The sequence below is a fragment of the Capra hircus genome, chromosome 12 (assembly GCF_001704415.2).
Source record: "Capra hircus breed San Clemente chromosome 12, ASM170441v1, whole genome shotgun sequence".
Lineage (NCBI taxonomy): Eukaryota > Metazoa > Chordata > Mammalia > Artiodactyla > Bovidae > Capra > Capra hircus.
In genome coordinates this window covers 2,310,208-2,330,796 of record NC_030819.1, presented here as the reverse complement: position 1 = coordinate 2,330,796, position 20,589 = coordinate 2,310,208, and the positions used below count along the sequence as shown (strand labels likewise).

General features: G+C 43.4%; 1 protein-coding gene across 1 annotated transcript in view; it reads left to right on the top strand.

The window, feature by feature from the left end:
* The window catches only part of MYO16 (myosin XVI), a 529,091-nt gene that overhangs the window by 183,890 nt on the left and 324,612 nt on the right, over nt 1-20,589 (top strand). The window contains 1 exon segment of the mRNA XM_018056366.1: nt 18,261-18,369. Coding sequence (XP_017911855.1) covers nt 18,261-18,369 — 109 coding nt within the window.

Sequence of the window (20,589 nt, the reverse complement as noted above, 5' to 3'; positions counted from 1 at the left end):
CTCTATTTCTTTGCATTCATCGCTGAGGAAGGCTTTCCTGCCTCTTCTTGATATTCTTTGGAACTCTGCATTCAAACGGGTATATCTTTCCTTTTCTTCTTTGCCTTTAGCTTCTCCTCTTTTCTCAGATATTTGTAAGGCCTCCTCAGGCAGCCATTTTGCCTTTTTGCATTTTTTTTTTCCCATGGGGATGGTCTTGATCCCTGCATCCTGTACAATGTCACTAACCTCCATCCATAGATCCTCAGGCACTCTGTCTATCAGATGTAGTCCCTTGAATATATTTCTCACTTCCACTGTATAATCGTAAGGGATTTGATTTAGGTCACACCTGAATGGTCTCGTGGTTTTCCCCACTTTCTTCAATTTGAGTCTGATTTTGGCAATAAGGAGTTTATGATCTGAGCCACACAGCTCCTGGTCATGTTTTTGTTGACTGTATAGAGCTTCTCCATCTTTGACTGCAAAGAATATAATCAATCTGATTTTGGTGTTGACCATCTGGTGATGTCCATGAGTAGAGTCTTCTCTTGTGTTGTTGGAAGAGGGTGTTTGCTATGACCAGTGCATTTTCTTGGCAAAACTCAATTAGTCTTTTCCCTGCTTCATTCCGTATTCCAAGGCCAAATTTGGGTGTTACTCCAGGTATCTCTTGACTTCCTACTTTAGCATGCCAGTTCCCTATAGTGAGAAGGACATCTTTTTGGGGCGTTAGTAGTAGAAGGTCTTGTAGGTCTTCATAGAACCATTCAATTTCAGCTTCGTCAGCATTACTGGTCAGGGCATAGACTTGGATTACTATGATATTGAACTGTTTGCTTTGGAAATGAACAGAGATCATTCTGTCATTTTTGAGACTGCATCCAAGTACTGCATTTCAAACTTTTTTGTTAACCATGATGGTTACTCCATTTCTTCTAAGGGATTCTTGCCCACAGTAGTAGATATCATGGTCATCGAAGTTAAATTCACCCATTCCAGTCTATCTGAGTTCTCTGATTCCTAAAATGTCAATGTTCACTCTTGCCATCTCCTGTTTTACCACTTCCAATTTACCTTGATTCTTGGACCTAACATTTAATTCAAGGATCTAACATTTAGGTTCCTATGCAATATTGCTCTTTACAGCATTGGACTTTACTTCCATCACCAGTCACAACCACAGCTGGGTGTTGCTTTTGCTTTGGCTCCTTCTTTTCATTCTTTCTGGAGTTATTTCTCCACTGATCTCTAGTAGCATATTGGCACCTACTGACCTGGGGAGTTCGTCTTTCAGTGTCCTATCTTTTTGCCTTTTCATACTGTTCATGGGGTTCCCAATGCAAGAATACTGAAGTGGTTTGCCATTCCCTTCTCCAGTGGACCACATTCTGTCAGACCTCTTCACCATGGGAACATTTCATGCAAAGATGGGCACAATAAAGGACAGAAATGGTATGGACCTAGCAGAAGTAGAAGATATTAAGAAGAGGTGGCAAGAATACACAGAAGAACTGTACAAAAAAGATCTTCATGAGCCAGATAATCATGATGGTGTGATCACACACCTAGAGCCAGACATCCTGGAATGCAGAGTCAAGTGGGCCTTAGGAAGCATCACTACAAACAAAGCTAGTGGAGGTGATGAAATTCCAGTTGAGTATTTCAAACCCTAAAAGATGATGCTGTGAAAGTACTGCACTCAATTTGCCAGCAAATTTGGAAAACTCAGCAGTGGCCACAGGACTGGAAAAGGTCAGTATTCATTCCAATCCCAAAGAAAGGCAATGCCAAAGAATGCTCAAAGTACCGCACAATTGCACTCATCTCACACGCTAGTGAAGTAATGCTCAAAATTCTCCAAGCCAGGCTTCAACAGTACGTGAACTGTGAACTTCCAGATGTCCAAGCTGGTTTTAGAAAAGGCAGAGAAACCAGAGATCAAATTGCCAACATCTGTTCGATTGTTGAGAAAGCAAGAGAATTACAGAAAAACATCTACTCCTGTTTTATTGACTATGCCAAAGCTTTTAACTGTGTGGATCCCAACAAACTGTGTAAAATTCTTAAAGAGAGGGGAATACCAGACCACCTGACTTGCCTCCTGAAAAATCTGTATGCAGGTCAGGAAGCAACAGTTAGAACTGGACATTGAAGAGCAGACTCGTTCTAAATCAGGAAAGGAGTACATCAAGGCTATATATTGTCACTTTGCTTATTTAACTTATATGCAAAGTGCGTCATTTGAAATGCTGGGCTGGATGAAGTACAAGCTGGAATCAAGATTGCCAGGAGAAATATCATTAACCTCAGATAGGACGATGATACCACCCTTATGGCAGAAAGCGAAGAAGAACTAAAGAACTTCTTGATGAAACTGAAAGAGGAGAGTGAAAAAGTTGGTTTAAAACTCAACATTCAGAAAAGGAATATCATGGCATCCAGTCCCATCATTTCATGGCAAATAGATTTAGAAACAATGGAAATAGTGAGAAACTTTATTTTGGGGGGCTCCAAAATCACTGCAGATGGTGACTGCAGCCATGAAATTAAAAGATGCTTGCTCCTTGGAATAAAAACTATGACCAACCTAGACAGCATATTAAAAATCAGAGACTTTACCAGCAAAGGTCTGTCTAGTCAAAGCTATGGTTTTTCCAGTGGTCATGTATGGATTTGAGAGTTGGACTATAAAGAAAGCTGAGCGCCAAAGAATTGATGCTTTTGAACTGTGGTGTTGGAGAAGACTCTTGAGAGTCCCTTGAACTGCAAGGGGATCCAACCAGTCCATCCTAAAGATCAGTCCTGAATATTCATTGGAAGGATTGATGCTGAAGGTGAAACTCCAATACTTTGGCCACCTGATGTGAAGAAATGACTCACTGGAAAAGACCCTGATGCGGGAAAAATTGAAGGTGGGAGAATAAGGGGACGACAGAGGATGAGATGGCTGGATGGCATCACAGACTCAAGGGACATAAGTTTGAGTAAGCTCCGGAAGTTGGTGATGGACAGGGAAGCCTGGCATGCTGCAGTCTATGGGATTCCCAAAGTGTCAGATATGACTGAGTGACTGAACTGACTGACTGATGTTCCAGTACATTCCATTAGTTAAAAAAAAAATCAGAAAAACAAAAGAATAAAAAATTGATCAAACTTCTTTCCTTGGATGGCCACCCTATTATCCTTCTCGTGTTCATAGTCAAACTTCTCTGAAGGACAGTGTACTTTTCCTGACCCTAATTTATGGCCCCCATCACCCCATCTAGGTGACGTGATTTCTCTCCACTCAAGCCCCTCAAATGGCCCTTTGATAAGAATGCTTTGACATCCCTGTGATGGGGTCAGTGGACACATTTCATGGTTTATCCAACCTAATGTATATTTCACTAGGTTTAAAAGCAAGTTTGTCAAGCAAGGAAATGGGGTAAATATTCAATATTTTTTACTCACGTTTGTATTCTTTGTGCTAATCAGAGTACAAATTCGAAGACAGCTACTCTGGGTATAAGCCCTTTTAGTGACTATTGATTAATAATAAATTTTTTCTTTTTTCGGTTTTATTGTGGTATACTTAACAAATAATCCTATATGCATTTTACAACATGATGAATTAAGTCTGTTTTGTACAATGATTACAACAATCAAGTAAGTGAACACATCCATCATCTCACGTGGTCTTTCCTGGTAGCTCAGCTGGTAAAGAATCCTCCTGCAATTCAGGGGACCCTGGTTCAGTTCCTGAGTTGGGAAGATCCCCTGGAGAAGGGATCGGCTACCCACTCCAGTATTCTTGGGCTTCCCTGGTGATTCAGTTGGTGAAGAATCTGCCTGCAATGCGGGAGACCTGGGTTCAATCCCTGGGTTGGGAAGATCCCCTGGAGGAGGGAAAGGTTACCCATTCCAATATTCTTGACTGAAGAATTCCCTGGACTGTATACTCCATGGGGTCACAAAGAGTCGGACACGACTAAGCAACTTTCACTTTCATCTCACATAGTTAGCAATAATTTTTTTTGGGGGGGGGAGTGAGATGCTTAAAATCTGTTCTCTTAGCAAAATTCAGGTGTGCAATATATATTATGAACTGTAGTCGCTGTAGCATGCATTCACTCCTGGGGCTTATTCATCTTAGAACTAAAGGCTGCTGCCATCTCATTAGCATCTCCCATTCCGTCTGCCCTCCAGCCCTTGGGAACTGCTGTTCTATTTTCTGTTTCTGTTCGTCTGAATTTTTTGGTTGTTCTTAAGTTGTGTTTTTCTAAATCTATTGCTACCTTGACTTTCTGAACAGTAGAGTTGATGGTATAAGTATCTTATCTAGAGTGAAAATACTTGCTCATTTTAAACAGTGATTAAGACCATAAAAGTAAATTTCAGAAAACAAGCAAAGTATCATTAATAAAAAAACACCTACGGACAATTTCTGGTTTCAGCTCAGATATGCTAGGAATTTGTCATTCCTGTCCTTGAGAGAAGAAAAAGGTTGAATGAACTAAAAATCAGTATCTTTTCTTGGACCCATCAGAGAACTGAAGTTGCCAGGAATATGTTTCAACCTCGAAATCTGGGCCACAGGTGAATCCAGCCAATTAGAGCTTGATATCAGGTTGAAATTTTTATTTGAAAAAATATATGAATTTTTAGAGGAAAATAATTTTGTCAAACAAGTATTAAAATATTTAATGTTTGGTTCTAAAATAAGTACATTGATTATTAAACATGTCAAACATTAAAGTGCATCAATTAATTAAGTACATCAAAAAGGTTGATATAAAGGATGTAAGGAATGGGACATTATACCAGTATAATAAATCAAATGCATAATAAGAGAGGCTTAACAACAATAAAGCATAATCCTGCTATTTTGGAATATTATATGTTTTTGCATTAGTTAAATGTCATTTTTCTCTTTACAGTTACTTCTTTTCAGGAATGGCTTTATTGATTTATCCGTTACCCAAAAATATTACTAGGCTTCTACAAGGAATTTACACTTTGTAATAGCCTTAACTCATTTATAGTTAAAGAAGCGAAATGGGTTTTGAAATAGGTGTTAAGTAAAAGCAGGATCCTGGAAATTCATTAGCTTTTTAAAATCTAAGGTAATACAGAACCTATTGCAATGCCTAAGTCTGCCCCTGTAGCCTTCCTACACTCTTAAATTACATTTCTGAAAATAAGTCCCCTTTGGGCCATCAGAATAAACCTATAAAATGATACTTAGCTGGAAAAGAATCAGGGTCTCCATCCACTTGCACACCTCTTACATTTAATGACCTGAATGGTTACTATAAAATATCTTCAAAAAACTGGCGCTGTATTTTGAGAGCTGTCAGATGTTACACAGCTGATGCTATCTGCGTGTTCATGTTACAGACATCACATCAGCTTCTTGGACAGTTGCTGTATTTGTGTTGTAAATTATCAGCAATGGAAGCATCTGCAAGGATTTTTTCTAGAAGTCAGTGTGTCCTGGCAGAATTGTGCTGTCTTCCCTCCATGGTGTAGCATAAATAAAAAGGTAAAGAGAATATCTTAAGAACTTTCTAGGGAAGGCTGCTTCTTTCAGTGTTTACCTTAGTGCTAGTTACACATGTTCTGAGCCCTCAGATCGCATCCAGACATTTGACGGAACGGAAATGCCGCATCCTGAATCCTGTGATTTGGCGCCTTGACTTTCTATCCACCTTGTGCTCTTTCTCATTTCATACCCTGGAAGCCGCTGACCAGGGTCCCGTGCACATCTGTCTGTTCGTGTGTCCTCTGGCTAGAGCTTGTTTGTGAGTGTGTATTTTGGTTCAGTACCAATGGCTTGTATATAGCACACTTCTGTGTGTTGTTTAGGATTGCTCAGTTTTGAAGCTGACTTCCATACAGTCCGTTCATCTGAGAAGAGGGTGAGTTCACACCCCTGTGCCTGAGCAAGGGCAGGAATGCTGCTCTTTGGACTTCAGTCACCAGAGCTCGCTGTTCCACGCTCCGACTCCAGGAGGAGAACAGATTCGGCGGGCTCACTCGCCGTCTGGTGTGGGTGGCAGTTATCAGTGATTTTCTATTCGGTTCAGAACTCATCCCAGGGAGCTGAGTCTGTAGTGTTTGCTAGTAAATCAAGCTGCAGAAAATCAGAAATTTCTTCACATTCAAATTTAAAGAAACATTGAATATTTAAACCACATTTGAAAAGTGCTTTATTATACCATTGTAGTGTAAACTGCTCACTTACTTTGGGGAAACACATAGATATCAGACCCAGAACAGTAATACTCCCGATCAATGCTTTAATGTAACCTCTCTGTCTGCATTTGTTATTCTTGACACCCTTATTTCTTTTTCAATATTTTATCAATGGCGGTAGTAAGATTTGGGTATTTTAATATTAATAGAAATATGATGTTAGGTCATTTACACTTTAGATACTTTATCTCTTTCAGTGAAGATATTATGAGATCCATGTTTTTTAAAATAATTTAATTTCAAAATCTCCAGCCAGAACTTGCCAAATGAAAATCACTCTTCGACAAATCCTGTAGGCTATCTTCTCTTAATAATTGTAGTCTATAAAAAAGTAATATTTAAACCCTCCAAAGACTTTTACTTTGAGAACTGTGTAATTTGCAAACATCTTAACAAACTTTCAGAATTCTGTGTTAAAATGTAAATGTAGATGAGGTGGGGATTACTGTTTCATAAAATGCACACATTATACCCTTGCTTTTATTACTATCCTGTATTTTTGATACTTGTTTGGTCGGCATGTTACTGTATATTGTTTGCTAAATCACTGATAAGTGACAACTCAGGAAGAAAGGAGCAATCTATAAGCCCAAGAAACTGGGAAAATGAAGGAATGTCATATGAAAGAAATGATGTGGAAAAGTGTGATAAGACTATGAAATATATTTAAATTTAATCCAATTTGACTTCCTAGGCATTAAAATGCAAAAGAAAATTTAGTTTGGGAACAATTTTTTAGACAGAAATGCTGGTGCCCCTTTCTATAATTCTTGAAGGATAATATTAAAACATTGGGTTAGGACTTTAAAGATTATACGTCAAGTCAGTCAGTTGTGTCTGACTCATTGTGACCCCATGGACTGTAGCCCACCAGGCTCCTCTGTCCATGGGGATTTTCCAGGCAAGAATCCTGAAGTGGGTTGCCATTTCCTTCTCCCGAGGACCTTCCCGACCCAGGGATAGAACCTGTGTCTCCTGCTTGGCAGGAAGATTCTTTACCACTGCACCACCTGGGAAGTCCTGTGTTTTTTTTAATGCATTTTTATGCATCTATTTTATGCATCTATTTTTTTTATTTTTCAGTGAGGCCTGTGAGGAGCCAGTAAAGGGTGCTCTGCAAGCTTGAAAGTAGAGAGTCTGAGCTGGTCTGAGAGGCCTGGGAAGCAGTGGTGTAAAATCCAAGGGACATCTCCCTGGAGAGCCTGCCTTTGGGAGAACATCTCCTAAAACCCAGTGATTGTGACTTGAGAGTTGTAACCATGTGAATGAAGGAAATAGTGATGATATATTTTGCATTGAAGTCAATAGTAATATTGACCTTTGAAATGTAGGCATTAAAGAAGGGGAGGGGATTTTAGAATGAACTAAAGCTTTCTGATTCTGAAAATTGGGAGAGAGGTTGCAATGTACAAAGAAAGCAGACAGCAGCCAAGAAATCTTTTTCCATGAGAAGGACTGTGAACTTTTTTGAATATTTGAAGGTCAAGATCAATAGAAGACAAGAAGACATCCACCCGGGGAAGTCTAGGCTGCAGTTAGTTCTGGAACTCAGCAGAGAGAGAGATGAGTCTTATTTGTATACACAGGTAACAGAAGGCCTCGAGTAAATCAGATCAACCCACGAAAATGTGACGTCTGGGAAAGGGGGCCAAAGCAAACTAAAAGATGCTGAGAGAAACAGGACCCTACAGAGAAGACTGAGAAAGGCGAGCCAGATTGAGGAGAACCGGAAGCTTTCCTTGTCATGAAAGTCAAGGGGATAAAGCCTTGAGAGTTTCCTTGTGGTGACGGGAGGGCTATACTCCTTGCAATGCATCTGCTAAGTAAGAACCTTCAAGTTGTGAGCTTGCAAGGATGCCAGCGTGCATTCCATCAAGGCGTGAGTGGAGTTGCAGCTTGCCCCGCGCTCCCATCGCTGCTGGTGGTTCAGCTCTACCACCGCCCACCTCCTCTCCCTCCTCCAGCCTGCAACTCTTCTTTCCTGTTCAGTTGATGCCAGCCCCTGGATGCCAGCTGCTGCACTGGCTTACTCTACGGTACTGGAAGATTTATGTATTATTTGTGTGAAAAGAATTATAAACCTATTACCATACAGTATTTACAGCCAATTATTTGTGTTGGTGCCTTGGCTAACTTTGTTGGACTTAGGAACAAATTGGACTTAGAGCCATGTTCTCAGAATGAAACGCGTTCATATCTGGGGGAGTTACTGTATAGGAAAAAGCTAGTCATTGAAACAGGAAAAAAGCAAACCTCTAAGAAAATTGCAATCTGAATCCTTACATCAAATGTAAAAACATGTTAAATTTTACGTGGTTTCCCTTGTGTACGTACCTAAATATTACAACGTGGAACATGAAAACTGTAATAGAATTTTCTGCACCACAGAAGGAAAAGGAGATAAAGGTGCTGACATCATAAGGCACTGGAGATAAACCCACATGAAGACCAACAACACAACGTATTAAAGGAACAGAGAATATTCACAGCCTGTATTCTCAGCTTATTGGGAAATAGGCCCAGAAAAGGCTGCATTTTCTCATAAAAGATAAGACATGTTCCGATTAGTCAAACAGGCTTCTTTTTTTAAAGCAGCATAAACATCAGACTGGTGTTGGAGAGTAACTGTATGGAGGGATGATGAATGAAGTGCGTGTGTCCTGGCTCTTCCATGTAAGGTCTTAGTCAGCAGATATTTACTGAAATTTGTGTGCTTCCAGCAAAGCAGCCTATGGGAAGAAATAAGTGGCTTCATAGAAAATGTAATACGTGCCCAGTACTTGAAATGATGTTGAACTTGACCGTAACCACGTGGGGGATCTTTATGAACCCTCGAACCTGTGATCTCTCTTCTTACTTTTTTTTTCTCAGAAATTCGTATTCAGTAGGCTTGCTTATGAAACCGTATCTTTTAATTGGATAGTTGACCTTTAACTATACTCTGGCCATTGACTAATTCAAATGTTACTGGAGCCAGCTCATCAGATCATCGTTGACTTGTCTCCAGTTTTATTCCTCACCTTTGAATTTAGTAGATTTAAAACTTGCCAGGGACCCAAGAGAATGGTCGTGTGTTTTCATCTCATCTCATAGTTTCATTCATTGTTCAGTATCAAAGATAGTTTTCTCAATGTAAAGATCACATGTGTTCATTGTAGAAAATGGAAAAACACCCACAAATGTATAGAAAATTAATATCATTCATAATTCCTTCACATAGTCATTGGGTATATACATACTTAACCTCTTGCTTTTTTTTTGTTCTTTTAGTTTAATACTAACTTATTTAAATTTCTTTTTCTATTTTTTGGCTGCACTGTGCCTCATGCGGGATCTTAGTTCCCCAACCAGGAATTGAACCTGTGTCCCCTGCAGCAGAAGCAGGGCGTCTTAGCCACTGGACCACGAGGGATGTCCCCACTGAATATACTTTAATGTGTTTTTAAATCAATCTCATTCTCCTCCCTCTCTTCCCCATATATGTAAAATTCATACAGAATTCATCTGATATTAACATATACATCTTGTAGCCTATTTTTTATACACTTTTTGTGTATTTCTCCAGGCCTTAAGATTTTGTTCTGCATCATGGTTTTCAATGATACATAGTGACATCATAAAATGTCCTTTCAGTTCAGTTCAGTCACTCAGTCGCGTCCAACTCTTTGCGACCCCATGAATCGCAGCACGCCAGGCCTCCCTGTCCATCACCAACTCCTAGAGTTCACTCAGACTCACGTCCATCGAGTCGGTGATGCCATCCAGCCACCTCATGCTCTGTCGTCTCCTTCTCCTCCTGCCCCCAATCCCTCCCAGTATCAGTCTTTTCCAATGAGTCAACTCTTCGCATGAGGTGGCCAAAGTGCTGGAGCTTCAGCTTTAGCATCATTCCTGCCAAAGAAATCCCAGGGCTGATCTCCTTCAGAATGGACTGGTTGGATCTCCTTGGAGTCCAAGGGACTCTCAAGAGTCTTCTCCACACCACAGTTCAAAAGCATCAGTTCTTCGACACTCAGCCTTCTTCACAGTCCAACTCTCACATCCAAACATGACCACTGGAAAAGCCATAGCCTTGACTAGATGGACCTTAGTTGGCAAGGTAATGTCTCTGCTTTTGAATATGCTATCTAGGTTGGTCATAACTTTTCTTTCAAGGAGTAAGCGTCTTTCAATTTCATGGCTTCAGTCACCATCTGCAGTGATTTTGGAGCCCCCAAAATAAAGTCTGACACTCTTTCCACTGTTTCCCCATCTATTTCCCAGGAAGTGATGAGACCAGATGCCATGATCTTTGTTTTCTGAATGTCGAGCTTTAAGCCAACTTTTTCGCTCTCCTCTTTCACTTTCATCAAGAAGCTTTTTAGTTCCTCTTCACTTTCTGTCATAAGGGTGGTGTCATCTGCATGAAATGTCCTTAACTAAGTCTTACCCTCTTTTGGACGGTTTTTGCTGTTTTCTGTTTTTACAGTGCTGTTACTGCGTCACTTCAGGATTCAGGCCATTGTGTCTCATGCCACATTTTTATGCATGCCATCCTTTGGGTGTGTGCTTCCCCAGTGGCTCAGTGGTAAAGAATCCACCTGCAATGCAGCAGGTATAGAAGACACAGGTTGGATCCCTGGTTTGGGAAGTCCCCTGCAGGTCATGACAACCCACTTCAGTGTTCTTGCCTGGAGAGTCCCACGGACAGAGGAGCCTGGCGGGCTATAGTCCATGGGGTTGCAGAGTGAGACACGACCGAAGCGACTTATCATGCCTTTTTTTTTGTTAGATTCTTAACTGTCATGCATACCCACATTTTCAAAAGCCAGAGAGTTTTCCAAGGCTCATTGGAAGCCCTGCAAAGCTCAGCCCCTCTCCCTTCTCTCTAGCTCTGCCCTTCACACTTTTCCTCCCAGATACAAGCGCTTCTAACTCTTTCAGATGGTCCCTCTGACCTTTGTATGTGTTTCGAGTTGCATAGCTGTTCAGATTGCAACACCTTGATTTTTCTTCTTTGGTCTGGAAGACAGGGATTCAGCTCCTTTAACCCCTGGTGGGATACCCCGTTCTGTCTACGTGCTCACCTTCTGCTCATGGTCGCCTTAAACTTCCGTCGGATCACTGTTAGAGATTTCTTTAGTTAGCACTGTAAATGCCATTCACACCCCAGTCCCTTGGAATTCTACAATTACCTTTTCTTTGTTGCAGGGTTTCTTTTCTTGGCATGGTTCATTGCTTCGCCTGGCAACCACGCTACACGTCAATATTTACATGCTCCCCGAGTAATACTTACTGACCTCAGAATGTTTACAGAGGGAGCTGTAAAAATGGGTGCCAATGTAATTTCAGCTGTTAGAAAATTTAAAACGCTTGTCATACAAGTTTTCAATTTTTCATTACCGTAGAAATTCACCATCATTAAAATCTCAAAGTACACTTTCACCGTAATAAGCACTTAATATGTAATTCCTGACGAATAAATGGCTTCCTCAGTGGTATTGTCTCCTGTGTTATCTGCCCCAAAATCCAGGAGCTGAAGGAAAATTATGTGCTTCTAGGTTTCTCTTTCTGCTGGGACAGCGGGGATCGGTGGAAGCGTCTTTGCTTGGGACAAGGGATGCATGGACCCTTGGGTTCAGCTCCCTGTGTTCCCTGCCCTTCCGGGCTGGTGGTGGCTCTGAAGTCCTCTGGGTGGTCTGACTCAAGTAACAGGAGGGATGGAATGGCAAGATGCTGAGCCATCCCTTCTCAACCCTGGTCATCAGGGTTAAGTTGCTTTGTTACAGGTGTCTGCTGGTGCACCCCCTACCTGAAGCTTCCCTCTAACTTCCTTGAGATTAAGAACTCTGGCGTGTCGGCTCAGGTTTGGGGAAAGAGGGTGTGATTCGACCGTCTGAGGTAGCCAGATTAAGGTGTTTCTCCACTAGCTCCTTTTGGTGGCTTGAATAACACAGGATAAAACAGAATCCTTGCCAATCCATCTGTTTCAACAATAATAAGGAGTACACAGTGGTGCAGAGTGGAGACGGCAGGGATTGGGCAAAAACGTGTGCCTCGTCACTTCCGTCTGCTTCTGATCTGAATTATCTGTGTGCTCAGCTGCTCAGTCGTATCCAACTCTTTGTGACCCCGTGGACTGTAGCCTGCCGGGCTCCTCTGTCCATGGGATTTCCCAGGCATGAATACTGGATCAGGTTGCCATTCCCTTCTCCAGGGTATATTTCTAACCCAGGCATCCACCCCGAGCCTCCTGCATTGCAGGTGGATTCTTTACTGCTGAGCCCCAGGGAAACCTCTGAAGTTTTCCTGTAACGAATGTTAAATCCTAACCTTGCCATTCCTGCCGCATGTATTGGTGTTCTACCGTATGGAAGAGCTTTCTTCTCCCGTATATCAGGGATTCATTCCTTTACTGATATCAGTATGAAGCCATGGGTTCCTAGCTGCAACTTCACAGCATAAAAACATCACTTGACCAGGTGATCCAATTACCTGCATCACCAGTGGGCCCCAGGGGTCACACCTAATGTGATTCCCTATGTGCTTTGCCTGCCTAAAGCTTCACTGGAAGAACCTAATGAGAGAAGGTCTTAAAGAAAAATAAGGATGAACTGTTTCAGCTGGAATGATGCTAAAGAGAAAGGGAAATACACTGAACCGGGTGACTCCATATTCCATTCTGAGTCAGAAGGTGATGGTGATCAAGGATGTCATCAGAGAAATTAACCAAGCTCAGATATGGACGGTGCTGTATAGGATAGAATTTAGTGATGTTGAATGTTCTGAGTTTGATAACACATGCAAAGTAATGTCCTTATTTTCTGAAGTATATACCAAAATATAATGCTATGAGAAATGTAGATAGCATGTTAAAAAGCGGAGACATCACTTTGCTGACAAAGGTCTGAATAGTCAAAGCTATGGTTTTTTTAGTAGTCAGGTATGGACGTGAGAGGTGGACCATAAAAGAAAGACTGAGTGCCACAGAATGGATGCTTTCAGATAGTGGTGTTGGAGAAGACTCTTAAGAGTCCCTTGGACAGCAAGGAGATCAAACCAGTCCATCCTAAAGGAGATGAACCCTGACTATTCATTGGAAGGACTGATGGTGAAGCTGAAACTCCAATGCTATGGCCACCTGATGGGAAGAGCCGACTCCTTGGAAAAGACCCCAATGCTGGGAAAGATTGAAGGCAGGAGGAGAAGGGGACGACAGAGAATGAGATGGTTGGATGGCATCACCGAATCAATGGGCATGAATTTGAGCAAACTCTGGCAGATGGTGAAGGACAGGGAGGCCTGACATGCTGCAGTCCATGGGGTCGCAAAGAGTGGGACACAACTTATGAGTGAATGACAACCGCGTAAATCTCTGGGAGTAAAGTGACATGATGCCTGTACTCGAGTTGAAGTGATTCAGGAGAAACGAAAGAGACAAAGAGAAAGCAAAAATAGGGGAAAGTAAACTTAACCGATGAATTTGAGTAAACGGTATGATACTCCTTTCCTGGGGTTGCCATAATAAAGTTCTACAAACAGGGTGGCTTGAAGCAACTAGTTCTCAGGGTTCTGGAGGCTAGAAGCCCAGCCTCAAGGCGCTGGGGGGTGTGCTCCACCTGACACCTCTTGGAGGACGTCCTTCTGTGTCTCTTCCCACCCCTGGGGGTCCCAGCTACCTGCTGGCTTGTGGCAGCCACCACTGCAATCTCTGCCTCTTCCTCACGTGGCCGTCTCCCCTCTGTGTCTTTGTCCCCAGTGACACTCTTCCTGTTAGGATGCCTGTCATTTACTTTACCCCGGAATCCTTATGGCGTCTTAGGGATGCTCGTCAGCAGCGGTCCTGTTTCCACACGATGGTCGCATTCACTGGCACCAGAGGTTCGGGCGTCAGCATTTCTTTAGGGGCATGCAATTCAACCCGTTACAGACACAGTGCAGTTCCTGGCACTGTGCTTGCAACTTTGAGCTCACTTGTAATTGTATCAAAACTAAAAGTAACCAAAATATTTTCATATAAAAAGTGGTATTTGTTTATTAAAAGTCCATCAGGTACCTGTCTTTCAAATTTCAATGCTTGAGAATTAAGTGAAACATGGACAAGTTTCTGTTCACTGACATTAAATTGTTACATAAACTAATAAAACATTTACTTGCAGAAATGTGCATTTATTCATTCAAATGTTATCTGACATGCAGGAAAGAAGATCCCTATTTGAGGAGAATGGGAGATTTGGATTCTCTTTCAATACTCCTGGAGCAGAGTTTAGGACAAAGTGGGGCTTCCAGTTTGAATTACAAGAGAGGAGATGTATTCAGGACTCCCAGTAGGAACTATCCAGTCCTCAACTGCAAAAGCATTTGAGTACTTTGCTTTTGCATAATACAATCCTCATTTCCCTAATGAAATCAGGGTGTGATTGATTTTCTTGACGCCCAACGGAAGGACTTGCCTCAGAGTTCTGCTCTGCAAGTCATTGGCAGCTCCGTTCCAGGGGGACTCATTAGGAGCCATCAGCACGCATGAACCCTGAGTTCGTCAGACTAAAGAATGACAATCAGCCAGGAATCTTGCCAGTGAGGTTTTTATATACATGCACACAGTTTCAGAATTCTGAGTCGAGAAATACCGCCTTTTCGGGGTGTTCCTTGGCCGCATGTTTTACTGCACGTGATCAGGCTTTCTGGGGACCTTGGCTAAGACCAGACCATCATGCGGTGGGGACAGAGCCACCGCTGGTGGGCTGTCTCACCTGTGTCCAGTGACGAAGGAAGGGAGGGAGGGAGAGAAGGAGGGACAGAGGGACAGAGGAAGGGAGGGAAATTGGAGGAGAGATGGGGAGAGGGTGGGTCGAAAGAGTCTCCTGCAGTTGTCACCCATCTAGAAACAGTGAAGGCTGGAAACTTAAGTATGTGTAGACTGATTTTGTAATTGTCTGTATCGACTCTTAAAAATGCATGCCAGAAGATTTAGTTAGAAGTAACTATCCCTGAAATCATAATCCTTTGCCTCATTTTGTAGTAACTAAGTTCAGGGTTTGGTTGCTTCTTTTTCTTTTTTCAGTAAATAGTTTTTAGGATCTAATATGTGCCAGGCACTTTTGGGGACATAAAGAGGAGTAAGATGTGGTCTGTGATTAGGGAAGTTCCCACCCCCTGGGAAGGTCTGTACGTGGGACAATACCTGGTTTTTCAGCAGCACAGACCAGTGATTAATGGGTTGAAATTTCAGTGAATGAACCCAAATGAAATATTCAGTACCACCTTTCGTTTTCAGACTTTCTCTGAAAAAGCCTCATTAGTCCTTAAAGAAAGGAAACCATTCTCCCCCAGTGCCCTGCCTTCAGGGGTACCTCGATGCTGTGCTATTTCTATTTGCTGTTATTGATAATATGTGACTCTTAATTATATTCACTGTCATCTGCCACCCAGATGTCTGACATGGATAAGATTCTACCTGAAACCTTTATGCATTGCGGAAAAAATAAATTGATTACCTCCTACCTGTAAGAATTGAATTAAGTAAGGGCGCCTTGTGGTTCTGTGTCTTAATTGATTCTTTAACCAGTGAAGCTAGGATAAATATGCAAAACCTTATTTGCCTGGTTGGAGACTAAGAGAAAAAAAAAATCATTAGCAAATCTACTTCAGACTACTGCCTCAAGTAACCTCCTTTCAAACTCTGACTATGAAAGAAAACGAAACGCACTAAGAAGATAATTTGACGTCTTTAGAACCTTAAAATGAAGTTGTCCTTAGGTAAGGGAAAATCGGAAACATCTAACGTGTTCTGTTTAAATAAAGGAGTCTCTTTTTATGGCTATAGGAATGTGGTTCACTCTGGACGGTCAGGTGAGCGGTACAGCTCACATGGAGGGAAAACATGAAGATTTGGACTGTTCCACCACTTTGACCTACTTTTTACTATAATTAGAGCAGTCTTTTGGAAAACCTGCACAGACTTGCTAAGGCTTAGGAAAGCAGTATATAGCTACACACACATTCAAACAAGGAAAGATCTCAGAATTCTGGAGTGAGTTGCCACGCCCTCCTCCAGGGGATCTTCCCGACCCAGAATCGAACCTGGTTCTCTCAGGCCTCCTGCATTGGCAGGCAGGCTCTTTACCACTAGCGCCATCTGGGAAGCCCATTGCTATATGGCTATTTCATATATAAATGTGTGTCTGCTCAGCCAGTCAGTCGTGTCTGACTCTTTGCGACCCCATGGACCGTAGCCCACCAGGCTCCTCTGTCCATGGGATGGATTCTCCAGGCAAGAACACTGGAGTGGGCTGCCATTTCCTTCTCCAGGGCATCTTCCCAACCCAGGGACTGAACCCACAGCTCTTAGGTCTCCCTCATTGGCAGGCAGAGTTTTTACCACTGTGCCACCTGGGAAGCCCCTTAATATCATAAATATACAAACTATTTAATATCAAAAGCTATTCCTTTTTATGTAAAGTCATGGGTTTGGATATTATATGAACCATATTAACTTTATTCACATTGCCGTACGAACTTGTATTCAGGAAGAAGAATAGGGTGAAATGTTTATTTTCTTGGCCTGAGTTTAGTGACAGGCTTTTGGGAGGAGACATACGGGAAATCTTGCCTAGTGAATTTTATGGAGCTCATTAAAGAAGGTAGGGACAGGGTAACAATTGCTGTGACTGCTTGTTTTTTAATAAGGATGAAAGCACGTCCGTCATTGTGTTTGTGCTGGGGGAGGGGGAGCATTGAGCAGGTGGGCGCAGAGGTGCCTGAGGGAGAGAGCCTGTGAAGCTGAAAGTTGTCTGGTAGTCGTATCTGATGTACTTCATCCATTAACGTCTCTGGATGCTGCTTTTTTGTCGGAAAGCAGTTTCTGGAAAGAGAAAAACCAGCCAGAAGCCATGAGCTCAGGCTTTATTAAAGGGACTGTTGTGTGACTGTGTTGGACTCCCCTGTGGCTCAGATGGTAAGGAATCTGCCTGCCGTGCAGGAGACTCGGGTTCGAACGCTGGGTGGGGAAGATCGCCTGGAGACGGGAATGGCCACACACTCCAGTATTCTTGCCTGGAAGAATTCCATGGAAAGAGGAGCCCGGCGGGCTACAATCCGTGGGGTCAGGCTTCATTAACGCAATGGTAGCATGAGGACAGCTCTCCAGTGAGTTTCTGCGGAGAGCAAGGAGCATGAGGATTTAGCAGGATGGTCTGGGGAAGCTCGGAGTTCACACGGGACGTCAGACTCCAAAGGCAGGGCCACTGTGTCGTGTTAGGACAGCCAGGCCACTCTAGTACGGCGGGCACAGAGGTGTGCCTGGCTCAGCAGCCAGGGATTGGTTATTTGGGGTTTTTCAGGGGGGTTGTGGAGGCGGGGCTTCCCAGGTGGTGCTAGTGGTAAAGAACCCACCTGCCAATTCAGGAGACAAAAGAGAAGCGGGTTCAGTCCCCTGGTTGGGAAGATCCCCTGGAGGAGGAAGTGGCAACCCACTCCAGTATTCTTGCCTGGAAGAATCCCATGGACAGAGGAGCCTGGTGGTCTGTAGCCCATGGCGTTGCAAAGAGTCACACATGACAGCGTCTTGTGGCACAGCATGGGGAGTAAGGGTGAGGACGAGTACTTGGGGCTGGGGTCTTGATCCTATCAAGGGTCAGTTGAACCTTTTGGTCCATCAGAGTTGATCACAAAACATCTACTATAATTTGTCTTCAAAAAATAACTCGTTTCCTATGTGATCCTGCCAGCTGTATCTAACGCAAACTTTCCTGGGTCAGTTTCCTAAATAGGATAGAAATGCAAGTTTTGATCTGCTTTCTGTGTTAACAGTTGTTGATGTTAATTTGCTCAGTCATGTCCGACTCTTTTCTACCCCATGGACTGTAGCCCGCCAGGCTCCTCTGTCCATGGGATTCTCTGGCAAGAACACTAGGGTGGGTTGCCATTTCCTTCTCCAGGGGATCTTCCCAGCTCAGGGATGGAACCCGAGTCTCTGCATTGGTAGGCAGATTCTTTACCACTGAGCCACCTGGGTAGCCCTTATGCTAACCATGTCCATGTTCATTTTTCTTTTCCGCTTGTAGGCTGGAGCCAACGTCCTTCTCCAGGACGTCAATGGAAACATCCCACTGGATTATGCCACGGAAGGCACTGACTCGAGCTCCATCCTGCTGACCTACCTGGATGAAAATGGTAGGCTGATGTTGCGAAAAGCCATGGAACAGTAGATGAAGAGAGAGAATGGTCGAATTCTTAGTGCATATATTTTAGGCGTGAGTGCAGACAGATGTCATTCCCCTTGATTGTGTGAAACGAGGTCTCGTTCTGGGCAGCGTTTTGTAGTCAGTTTCATCACCGCACGTTTGCCAGCTGGCATAAATCTGGAGGCCAACCGTAAAGGGACATTTTAACAGGCCCCCAAAGTCCCTAATTAGCGAGACTGGGTTTGGAATTATAATCTCTTGTCCACTGGGAGGGAAAGAGAAGTGAATCAGCACAACTGGATCTGGGGCTAATGAGCGCGAGGTCGCGTGCAGTGTCTTCTCTTGGGAGAACAAGTCCAGCTTCCTAAGCTTCTCATGCAGGTGAGCGAGGGCTCAAGTCAAGGGCAGTCTGCCCAGCATCTCTGCATCCATTCCTGGGGACACCTGGAAGCTCAACCCTTGTCAGAGGAAAGCCACAGTCAGTCCTGGTGCCATCCTGAAAAGCTGAGGCTGGGGACCCAGATATGTCTCCTGACAGAGAACGCTTAATTGCACAGCCCCAGTGTGTAATTTCATGAGTAAGTCCAGCCTTGGCCAACTGGGAGGCATTCGAAACCCTGAGTTCCATATGGTCTTAAACTGAAGAAGTATGCCCCATCTTTAGTTTTGTTTTTTTTTTTTTTTCCTTTCCGCGGTTCAGGTATAAATAACACCAAAGAAACTCCAGTCCCTTCAAGTGTGATCTTTTGTCAGAGAAACGGTGTAGCATGTCCAAGGGGCACGCCGTGCTGAGACTGTGCACTTCTCGCCTCCCAGAAAAGCCCGCACAGCTGCCTCTTTGTTCTGTGGGCCCTGCACCTCCTCCAGATTGTGCATCTCAAAAGGTTTATTCTGAGGATGGCTTAGAATAATAATAATTAGTGCTTCGCAGCCATGGGTTCTTAAAAAAAATTGTCTCATTAATTCTGAAAGCAAGGTAAGGGATGTTATCTTCACTGGAGACAGTGTGAGCTGAGCTGTGGGTCACGAGTCACATCCCTGGGGGGACAAGCGGTACAGTGGAGTCACTCCCTGGTACCTGCTCCTTCCTGCAGAAGGGACCTCGAACTTTCTCACATCTTGTCAGCTATGAGTTGTCAGAGTCAGACCCCACGGCTTCCAAAGGGAACAAGCTGAAAGCTATGCATATTCCACTGTCGGGAGGTTTGTTATTTGGATCTTCGCAAAACGTTGGGTGCCTCTGAGTGAAGAAAGGGCCTGTCTGGGGCTGTCTTAATCAGCTGGGCCACTTTTGTAGCGTGGGCTTCCCTCATAGCTCAGTTGGTAAAGAATCCACCTGCAATGCAGGAGACCCCAGTTCGATTCCTGGGTCGGGAAGATCTCCTGGAGAAGGGAACGGCTACCCAGTCCGGTATTCTTGGGCTTCCCTGTGGCTCAGCTGGTAAAGAATCTGCCTGCAGTGTGGGAGACCTGGATTCCATCCCTGGGTTGGGAAGGTCCCCTGGAGAAGGGAAGGGCTCCCCACTCCAGTATTCTGGCCTGGAGAATCCCATGGACTGCATAGTCCATGGGGTCACAACGAGTCCATGGGGTCATGAGTCGGACTGAACGGCTTTCACTTTCGCTTTTGTAGCCTAGTTTCCGGTTCTTCTCATTGATCTGTTTTCCTAATAGCTACAGTTGTAGCTCTTTCTGTTTGGAAACAAATTAAGCATCTTTATTTGTAAAATAATTAGCTTTTCTTCTACGCTTTTCCAACTCACAAGAAGATTTTGTTGCACGAGAACACTGAATATTTGCAGGAGTGGTATTGCTATCCCATATAAAGAAAGATAAGTGCATTCCTGATTTTAAAAATGACTAAGGAAAAAAATATAAGGGAGATACTGGCTGGACGGTTGGGAGGAAAATCCATCAGGATGCTGGCTGTCACAGTCTGTTTGTGAAATGCATGTTTGCCAGAACAAATTCAATTTAATATCTCTTACATTTTTAATTCTGTTTTCCATTTGTTGCTGCCCCTGCCCCGGCCTCTGCCTTGCAGTCGTCTGCCCCTCCCTCACCCCGCTCACAATCTGGTTCCGTTTCTGCCGGCATCCCTCCTCCTTATCTAGGTCCGCTGCCGTAGTTCCAGTAAATACTGTCTAATTCGATTTATTTCCTGAGCCCTCCCTTGCTGGTGCCCTTTCAGAGTGATCTGTTGTGACAG